This window comes from Pygocentrus nattereri, chromosome 12 (genome assembly GCF_015220715.1).
Source record: "Pygocentrus nattereri isolate fPygNat1 chromosome 12, fPygNat1.pri, whole genome shotgun sequence".
Classification (NCBI taxonomy): domain Eukaryota; kingdom Metazoa; phylum Chordata; class Actinopteri; order Characiformes; family Serrasalmidae; genus Pygocentrus; species Pygocentrus nattereri.
The window spans coordinates 10,237,992-10,249,102 of NC_051222.1; the positions used below are offsets into that span (position 1 = coordinate 10,237,992).

General features: G+C 41.1%; 1 protein-coding gene across 2 annotated transcripts in view; it reads right to left on the reverse strand.

Annotated features, from left to right (window-relative positions):
• Positions 1-911, reverse strand: part of ern2 (endoplasmic reticulum to nucleus signaling 2) — a 30,655-nt gene extending 29,744 nt beyond the window's left edge. For both annotated transcript variants that reach the window (XM_017717290.2, XM_017717289.2), the window contains exon 1: positions 667-911. In XM_017717290.2, coding sequence (XP_017572779.1) covers positions 667-735 — 69 coding nt within the window. In that variant the 5' untranslated portion in view covers positions 736-911. The remainder of the gene's footprint in view (positions 1-666) is intronic.
• Positions 912-11,111: the final 10,200 nt, after the last annotated feature.

The window sequence follows — 11,111 nt, forward strand, 5'->3', positions numbered from 1 at the left end:
GTTAGGAGCTTTATAGATTTTTTTTTTTAATGAACCTCCATAGCTTACTGATACAGAGCACTGCTCTTTGTTAATTTAGCTGGCTAAAACGAGATAATAGTGTTGTTACAATGGAAAAGTCCCACAATGATTCGCAGCAGCAGAGCTGCTAATACAGCACCCATTCAAAACAACGCAGCGCGAGCTCGTCAGCACAAAGCGCGGCGCGCGCTCTCCAACGCTCCAGCAGCCTTAACGGTAACGGTAACTTCGCCTCACGGAGGGACGTTTCCCTCACACGGCTCGGTGTGCCCGCCACAACAAAAACACGAGCCCACGGTTAAATATATCTCGATATCTCGGGTGCTTTCCCACATAAAGTCGGTCCGGTTTTAGTTTCATTAGTTTCACACAGGGGGTCACCCGGTCATGGCTGCGCCCCCCAGCTTGTCCTCCCCAACCCCAAGACTAAAAATAGACCCTCCACACCGCCAAGCTGGAGTTGGCTGACTATTCGCCAGCTTCTTGTTCTTGTTTCCCCGTTCCACCTTAAACGCCAGAGCGTATTGACTGCACCATTTAAGGTGGAACGGGGAAATTCGAACGCCTCCGCAGAGCTTTCTCCCCGCCGACTCTTTTCCTTCTACAGCAAAAACAGCAGTTTCTTTTCTTTCTCTCTCCTTTTACCTGTGAAGCCGCGGCACACACGAGCAGCAGCCGCAGGCACAGACACCACAAGCGCCGCCGCCGCTCCATCCTCTCCGGTCCGCTGAGCTCTCAAAGTGACACTGAACAGCTGTCAGGCGAGCCCATCAGTGACATTTCCCAGCGCCGTGCTCGCCGAGCTGTTTTACAGCCGCTGTTAGGAAACTCGTCGCTGCGCTCGCCGCGTCCATGTTTTCACAACAACAACTGCTCCACATTTCCGTGTAGTTGACGGACGGACGGACGGGGAGAACGTGGGTAGTTTGAATGGCAGCGCCTTCAGCCAATCGGCGCCGCCCGGGGGGGAGGGGCTTAGAACGAGCTAGATGTCACTTTGGAACACGTGGAACAATAACAAACGCGCTGAGGCCGAGTCTGTAGAGCTGATCTGAGGCCAGTCTGTAGAGCTGACCTGAGGCCGAGTCTGTAGAGCTGATCTGAGGCCAGTCTGTAGAGCTGATCTGAGGCCGAGTCTGTAGAGCTGATCTGAGGAAAGTATGTGCAGAGTCTTTCAGTGGATGATATATAAATATATATGCGTGTGTGTGTGTGTGTGTGTGTGTGTGTGTATAGACATACATATATATAAACAGAAATGTAAGCTGGTATGGATAGTGGCATACATTTCTTGAACACAGATATCGTTCACTTAGATAAGAGATAAGACTGACAGTGTGCATTCCTGGTTCCTGAACTGCACGGTTTGTTGTCCATGTCCCAGCACACTTGATTCGTTCATGAAGGGTTTGATAAGCTAATGTGCTGAACATTTCAAAGCAGGGAGAACACTAAACTGGGTAGCACTGAGGCCCTCAAGGCAATAGTTTGGAGTCCCGGTATGTTTAACATACATTAGCATAACAGCTTAAGTTCAGGTTTTAAAGTGGAATTCCAGTTTAAAAATCTCAGGCACTGAGATGTAAACAAAGTCAACAGAGTGGTGAAATGCTCTGTTGTGGAGAATCGTAATACGCCAGAAGTGTTCACAGCGGTGGTGATAGGAACCAGATGTCTGAAGAGTTTAATGTCTATATAAGACACCACGCTGAACGTTATCACAGGAAAATGCTTGCCGTCAGATGGCGTTTTATGATGATAAAACTTTCCACTATTTTAACATCATCACATTACATATAACATTCCGAAGCTGCTGTGATACTGCATTTGTATTGTAGATGCCTGGTTCCTATAACTACCACTGAAAAGAAATCCAAGTTGGCAAGTTTCTCTAAAATAAACAATGAAGCAATTCAAATCAGACTACCTGGTTGGTTAGTGTAGTGGTTAACACCTCTGCCTTCTACGCTGTAGCCTGGGGTTCAATTCCTCTCCTGGGTAAACACCCTACACTATACCAATAAGAGTCCTTGGGCAAGACTCCTAACACCACCTTCGCCTTCCTGTGTAAAATGATCAAATTGTAAGTCGCTCTGGATAAGAGCGTCAGCCAAATGCCGTAAATGTAAATGTGCCTGAATGACTGCTCGCAACAACTGAATAATGCAGTGATTTTCAAAAATTGGTGGTATCTCCCTTTAATAGGCGGAATAGATATTGTGCTATGTGCGTGTGCTGATTTTAAAATGGCTAATAAGCAATCAGGCAAGATGTCTCTGTTAAAACAGTGGCAAACCACCATTAATGTCAGAACTCCATCAAAAACCAGGGGAAAAATTAGATGCTAGTAGTGTGTTAGCACCAAGCTAATAGCAATTCACACGAACAGTTTTGCTGTTCTAGATTAAACACAATTGAAGCTTGTACAATACATTCCACGTTTTATTTGAAGCTTATAATACACATAGTAACATATATTTTACCTCAAGGCAGTTTGACAGTGCCTCCTTCAGTACAGAGCCTTGACGCAGAGCTGCCTCTGTTTTCCAATGCTAACATCTGACTGAATAGCACTGGTTAGGCTACTAGCCTACTGGCTTTGATGGGCCCTTTTCACAAGAATCGCGATTATCTCCAGTTAGCAGGGCGAAACTAACTTCCACTCCATATAACTACTGCAGAAGCGATGGCAAAATGTTATAGTAGTGTACTGTAATGCTCAAACACTGGGCTACACTAGCTATATCTTAGTTTTACTGCACTGTGGTGACAAACAATAAGAAGTGGATGGAAGCACTGATTTAACTTTAAACAGAGCTAAGATGCTGTAGGCCTTGTTTTTACTGCAGTCTGCTGCAGCTGCTTCACATCAAGCAGTCTCTATGTCTTTCTACAACATGCCAGCAACGTCTGTAATATTTCTGTTTTCAAAAGAAAGAAGAATTTTTATATGTCGCATGAATTTGATGGTTCATGTTAAGCTAGCTACGCTGGCTGTACACAACCCAGGCTGAGACAAACAACACTATTCCAACCAATCCGTTTGTGATAGCACACAGAACAGGGGGACGTGGAGGGCCATGTGCTGAACTCCAAGCAATGTTAAGAAGGAGAGATGGCTTAGAAACAGCCAAAGAGAAGAAAATCTGAAGAACAAAGATTGAGAAAGAAGTTCATAGATCAGGTAAGGGCGTTTCAGCGATGGAGAGACCTCTGAAAGCTGAGGAGGCTGAAACTGGCTTCCTGTTCGCATTCTCCTGTTTCACCTTAAGCCCTTAAAATCCAAGGCTGATTAGAATCTAAGGCTTATTATTCAGTAAGTACAGGGACGTCAATGCAAACTGGCTGAGGTTCACTCTTAAAAAGATGGCTGTTTAAAGGTTCTTTAGTAAAGAAAATGGTTCTATGTAGAACCATGAACTCTCAAAAAACCCAATGCAAAATTATAGGGTTCTTTGCAGTGTAAAGGAGTTCTTCAGATTGATGGTGAAGGGGTTCTATATAGCACCAACAGGGGTACTATATCAAGCTTGTAACAATAGGAGTACCCTTGTAAAAAGGTTCTATGAGGAATCATCTACAGCATATTCTCCAAGAACCCTTTCACCCTTTAATCATGCAAAGGATTCAAGGTTCTATATAGAGCCCTTTTCATTATTACACAGCTCTTTTTTTAAAAGAGTATATTCTGAGTTTATAGAGGTGTGCAGGTAAACTTTGGGCCCGCCAGTGGGCCATGACTAGTTTAGGGGTTAAATCGAACCTGAGGGATGAGAAGGTCGCTCAGTTTCTGCTTGACAGGTGGGTAACATTAACTTTTGCTGTTCCCCAGAACCAATAGGTCAGTATTGTTTTGTCCCATTTGCTAATGTTTGTGACAGCAACTGGTTAGCTTCACAGCAGTAGCTGTAGTAACCCACAACCTAGCTAACGTTAGCGTTGCTTTGTCATTGTTCACTCTAATGTTATATTATGGTATTTGTCTGTATAATGTTTGCGAAGGGTTTAATGGCCACAAAGATCTAAAAAAACGTTCCCTAGCCCCATGTTGTTCACCTTGGCAATGCATGTCCATGACTTGGGGGATGGAGCTTCTGAAGGAGTATTTAAAGTAGGGGTGTATTTGTTTAGCTGTATTTCATCGGATTCAGCAAAGTGTCTGAAGGACCCCTAATTGGATAAATTATTCCTAAAGTTCCTTAAACTGAAAACAGATACTTTATTTCTGTATCCTGAATACATATTCTCAGTACTTCGCATCCCAACCTTGACAAGGGGTCAACTGTGACGAAAATGATTTTGCCATTCAGGTCATCGTTTTAGTTACAGTAAAGAACAAGCAAAAATTGGGAGCTGAAATATTATTCACAAATTATTCTAAAAGTTTTCTCCTGTTTTTACAATGTCAACCTTGTCACAACAGAGGAACCATTTTCAAAAAGCTTCTATATAGAACCATATACAACACATTCTCCATCAGTCTGAAGACCCATTTCACCATGCAAAGAACCATTTATAGAACTCATGCCTCTACACAGAACCATTACCTTTGCTGAAGAACCAATGAAGAACCATCTTTCTAAAGTGTGTACAGGATCCTGTCACGGTGGCTGTACCCTGACTGAAGCTCAGTGGAACCTGGGTGATGCAGCAGGACAATGACCCTAAACACTGAACTAAATCTACCACAGAATGGCTTCAAAAAATTAAAATCTATCTTTTGGAGTAGCCCAGTCAAACCCCAGACCATAACCCACTAGATCAGAGGTCTTTAATTAAAATTCAATAAGGTCCAGTCAAAGAAAATTTCCTCAAGCGAAGGTCTAGAACATCATAATGTCTAATTTACATTATGATTCAGTGCCATATACTGTTTACTGAAGTAGCCTAGTAGCTATATCAACATCTTATACAGTCAACTGAATATCAAATCAAATAAGGTACAGTTCAGTCGTATTTCAACAACATGTTTGTTTTCTCTTTTTAGATGACAGCATGTGAAATAATCTGGCTCACTTTCTTCTCTGACTGCTGTTTCTCACCTCGTCTCCTCTCCTGTGTGCGTCATTCACTCCAGTCTCAGTGCTCATCATGCTGCACAGATCTGATTGGCTGAGTAGCATTATGTGTGATTTACGTGTGTTATGTGTGTGGAATGACCTCAAGAGAGCCGTTTACACCAGACATTCAAAGAATATGGCTGAGCTAAAGCAGCTCTGTATGGAAAAATGGTCCAACATTCCTCTTGAATATTGTGCAGGTCTGATTCACAGCTAACGAAAAAGCTTGCTTGAGGTTACTGCTGCCAAAGGAGGATCGGCAAAGTATTAAATCCAAGGGTTCACTTATTTTTTCCACCAGTGCTGTGAATGTTTAATTAATGTGCACAATGAAGACATGAAAATGTGTAGTTGTTTGCTCTTAGCTTTAGCACATTTTCTTTGTCTACACTGAAGAAAAGATCACATTTTATGATCAATCAATGCAGAAAACTAGGAAATTCCAAAGGAACTCATCATTACTCTGGATGCTTCATATGAGCATTGTTTATCTTCAGAAGATAAAGAGTTCTGTGACTTTGAGGCCTTATCAAGCACCTCGGGGGCTACACACAGACTTCAGATCAAGAAATCACGTAATATACTGTTCTAATGTGGTAATGACAAAATTGTCACATGGGCTACTTTGAAAAGTACAGCACAAGATGAATTCTTCAGTCACCGTCTCTATTTTTGTTTGTGTTCTTACGCAATCATCTTGCAAACTGTCTAAGTTAACTGTTTTAGTTAGGAGGAGCTTTTCGATGAATCTAGAAAATGCATTTTTCGGCCTTTTTTAAAGTTAAGCAGCTGTATTCTGTCTCACGTCCAAGAGGTAAAAGAATGTTCACAAGATGACTCTGAGCAGGATGAAATGAATAATTTAGTCATTTTTAGCAGTAAAGTTGGAAGCTTCATTTTGCTGTGATAAGCTTATGTAAATCAATGGGGCAATCAATCAATCAGGCTTTTTCAAAAATGAAAAATGAAATAAAGGAACAAAGGAATATGAATAGATTTTTTCACTGCATATAAAATTAAGAAGAAAATCAAATGAGAAAAAAAGTAGTAATTTCCAAAACAGGATTTCGAAAACAGCCTCCTAACAGTCACCTGGAAGACCCGGTAGACCAAAACTAGGCCCATCAGATAAACAGCACTTTGAGAGAAAGGAGAAAATCAAGCTGCTTCAGATCTGAAAACATCCACAGGTGTTTCTGTCCATCCTTCCACTGTGAGAAGACCACTCAGCACTATGGGTCTGAAAGGACAGTGTAAGTGAAAGTGTAGCTGTTCTAGAAGAACCTCGCTGAGAAAAGGAGATGGACACATCAAACAAAGAAGCTGAACAGTGGACGGACCACCCCAGAGTCCAGAACTTAACGTCACTGAATGGGTTTGGGATTATTCGCATTGTTAGAAGCAGAAAATGCTAAACCAAAACCAAAGGTCCAATCCCATTTCACCCCTCGCCCCTACCACTTAGCCCTACCCTTCAGTTTCCCATGTTCACGTCTAGGGGTAGGGTGTCCTGGTTCTTGTTGAGATAAAGGGGTAGGGCGAAGTGTTAGGGCTACATGGACTTCCAAACGGAGGTTTTTCAGAGACTTACTCCAAATGGAGTGTTATGAGAAAAAAGAAAAAAATCGGAAAGATGGCTGTGACCAAAAAAAAAATAACGTTATGTGAGAATTTTCTCTGTTAAAAATGACGATAATCACTGTATTCTCTTAGTTTAATGTCATGTCAGTGTATTATGGTCCTTAATAACAAGCATAAAACATTGCTAGTACTATGCTGATGTCTTGGTAGCTAGCAACCTAAATTTCCTGTTCCACCTTAAAGTTTGAGGCAGTTCCATTCTGGAACCTCTGGAGGCTCAGAACCGCTGCACCATTAAAGGTGGAATGTAAAAGGTGGTAAAATATTACTCCAGTAAAAGTTCCTTCCTTTAGACGTCCACTTGAATCAAAGTACAAAAGTATTTACCTTCAAATGTACTTAAGTAACAAAGGTAAAAGTACTAAAACATTAATTCTGGCTCTGATCTGGTCCTGTTATCATTTTTGTAACCAGACTGGCTTCATGAACTCATTTCAGGTGAAAGTCCTCCAGCGTCTCTCTTGGTAAACCAGTCTTTTAATAGAACGTCATTAATTAGTGACGCTGACGTCTATTAAAATGATCAGAACACAAAACACTGCAGGTAAACAGTTTCCATCAGGGAGAACCGAGTGGCTCTGAAATCACTTTTTACACACAAGCAAAGTTTCAGTTTCAGATTTATTTACAACTTAGTTCCAAGTTTAAGTTGAATAAAAACTGGCTTTAAACTCAGCATCACAGATGAGCTCCTTTACTATGTTGATCTGTAGGCGTCTGTTCATAAACATAAACCAGCCCAAACTCATTTACTATAAAATGAAATGGTGTTTGTAGAAATTCAGAAAAAAGCAGCGTCAGTCTCGACTGCATATGTGGACATATTTCTATATTGTGCTCTATTTACCCACAAGGTCGAGAGCAGCATGTTATATATGTTCACTAATTTTTTGACGTGTGATTGTCAGTCAGTGTTTGCACTAACCCCATCCTGCTTTACCTGCTAAAGTGGCCTAAATATAGTGTGGATATATTTGCAGTGGTTAGCTATGCAAACTAGGTCAAAACAAGTTCAAAACAAAGTGACCGCTGTGCCCTGATTGCTTTGCGCTTCTTTTGTTTTGACATGCTACGTTTTTATGTGCACAAAAGCCAAAAGAAACGACAGACTTCGCAACATGTAGAGGAGTAAAAAGAAAGATACTTGACTTTGAAATGTAGTGGAGTGAAAGTAAAAAAACCAAAATGGAAAAACTTCAGTAAAGTACAGATACACACAAAAAAAAAAAACGAAAAAAAGTACAGTAACAAATTACATTTCGCTGCTGTCAGAACAAAACCTCATATCTCTAAATGTTAACTTTACAGGAGAAGGAAAAAACACTTTGCTTTCAAGTAGGGCTGTCAAACGATTAAAAAACGTCATCGCGATTAATCTCAGAATTTCATATAATTGCAATTAATCGCATTTTTAAAAATCTGTGTAAATGTTATAGAAAATAAGGATTTTTAAGTGAAATGTTACAATTAAAATGGCGAACACATTTTATGCTAAAATGTACTTATGTTACAAACTGCTGGGACAAGGGAAAACTTCACAGTACATTTACAGCATTTGGCTGACGCTCTTATCCAGAGCGACTTACAATTTGATTATTTTTACATAGGTAGGCGAAGGTGGTGTTAGGTGTCTTGCCCAAGGACCCTTATTGGTATAGTGTAGGGTGCTTTGCCTAGGTGGGGATTGAACCCCAGTCTACAGCGTAGAAGGCAGAGGTGTTAACTACTGCACTAACCAACCAACAGTACCGCGCAAACAAAAATAAATTACACCAAGTTGGATTTTATTAAAGACATGCAGGGTCACACCACAGTACTACAGCGCTGTAAACAGCTACTCACTAGCCACGTAATCCGTTAATAATCCGACTAATACCTCAATCGGAATAGAACACGTCCATGTAAACACATCAATCGAAACAGACTAGTCCTGAGACTGTCTGTTAGACTGACTGTTAGACTAGACTGAGGCCATTCGGAATACGATTTCTATCCGATTGAACGAGGTGGGTAAACCTCGAAATAATCCGCTAAATCGAAGAATAATATCCGTGTAAACGCCTGAATCCGATTACACTCCAATCGGATGGTGGAAGAACGTTTTGCGCATGCGCGGCGCGTCATAGAGAAAGGCTTATTACGTTTAACATGGCGGAGCAGAAACTGCAGACGAGGTTTATACACTGAGCTTTAAAAGACGGCGGTGGGACGGACGTCCAGCTTCTGTGTCTCAGAGCACGACGTCTTCCTTTATAAGTACATGTGAAGGACGTTTCTCTGAGTCTGACGTCAGTTTAAAGCAATTAAAAACACAAGCGCGCCAACTGGAAACTCATCTTCCTCTGACTGGACCTCACGTGATGTTCGCTGTCATGGTAACGTTCACTCTAAGCGCTGCTCCACGCATGCGCATAACTCTGCATCGGATTACTTGTAGTGAGCATGTAAACGAATATTTTCATCAGATTGTTGAGCAGAGTGAGAATAAACACCTCAGTCTGAATCTGTAATCCGGTTGTTTTCAATCGGATTGGCAAAAATCTTTGCATGTAAACACAGACACTCACTCCTCTACTCTTAATGAGAGCCGCCGCGCACGGTCAAGTCTCAACATGAACTACGGCTGACTCGCAGGGCCAAATACAGTTTGCGTTAACGGCCCTATTTTTTAATCGCGTTAATTTGAGATCGCGTTAATGCGTTATTATCGCGTTAACTTCGACAGCAATACTTTTAATGTAATCCGTGCCATTTTGGGCCATTTCTTAATCTTGAAATTGTCGCACAATTTAAAGGACAACGCACATTTTCAAATTATGTCAAAAACTGAAAAACGACAAAAATAGAGATGTTTTTTTTCTGATAGCAGCGATTTACGTCGTTACTGTCCACCCCTGCTTACATGATATAAATGATATGACCAATTACATCAACTAACAAGGCAAAAATGTCCATTTTTAAGGTGGAACTCCACCGATGCTTCAAAATGTGTGAATACTTAAATGGTTGCGACGTAACTAAAGTCATTCAGAGCGGTTTGGTGCGAAATGTTCTGTTGTAGAGAAACTTACTGGGTCAGAATCCTTTGCAGTGGAGCTGACATCCAGTTTTTTTAATGCCTCCAAAACCTACGTCAAGGCAAGTTTTTACATTAAATGTAAAGGCATCAAATTCAAAATGAGTGAATATTTGCAAAAAACAATAAAGTTTATCCGTTTGAACATTAAATATCTTGTCTTTGTAGTGTATTCAATTGAATATAGTTTGAAAAGGATTTGCAAATCATTGTATTCTGTTTTTATTTATGTTTTACACAACGTCCCAACTTCATTAGAATTGGTTGTATGTGGTCTAATTTCTAAGTCTAATTTCACAGTGTGCAAACACAGTGACAAATGGTTGTAAATTCTGAATTCCTGACAAAGAACCAGGAAATATCACCTCAGGTGAACAACCACAGCACCTGATTTAAGCAGTTTTCTCCTGGTTCTACCGAATGACACAGAAGGGTGATGTCTGCACATAAGAGGACTTAACACTGCTGTCAAGACAACGTGCTAGCTCCAAGCTAACATGCTCCACCATGATGGTACAACACTTGAAAAGCATCAACGAGCATTGGTCTGTCACAGCATTAAGGTGCAGCCCTCTTCCTTTATCCACACTGCTGGGCCACAACATTTATGCTGGAATTGGTCCTTAAACGTAAATATGAGTCAAAACCTTCTGGCCCAGTTGTGCCCCACATGCCTAATATCTATCCGGAACTCAACCAACACTCGCGGATGTAAGCCAGAATCGGCCCAGAACTGTCTGCTATCCGGGATGCAGGGTGTTGTAAGGCAACGTAGTCCCTAATCTTTCAGCTGTACCACTATTTTACCATGATTAACATTGCATATAAACTCAGAAGACACATGTAGGTTCACGGGTTGTTTTGGATTGTACATAAAATAGCTGTGGTGTTCATCACAACCCCTGGTTCCCACCACTCACCACCTCAGTGATGAAATCTGATTTGGCAAACTTCTAAAGCATTTCACCTCAAACCACTCTGAATGACTTTATGTACATCTCTTTCATTCAAGTATACAGACACTGACAAAGAAAATCTGTGGAATTCCTGTCAGGTTGACTGTAAACAGCACTTCTAATACCGCCTGCTAACTTTTTGCTACTTGGATGCCTCCTTGTGACAAAATTGTGCATTACCTTGAATGGTAGACTACTGAAGAACAGGGTGAAGGGGGGGCTAACAAAGTATGCAAAAGGACTACAGTCTGTAATTGCAGAACTACAAAGTGCTCCTATACGGTAAGTGGAGCTGATAAAATCGATTAGCGTGTGAAAACAGGAGATGAAAATATTCTTTTAGCAACCTGTGTGGTA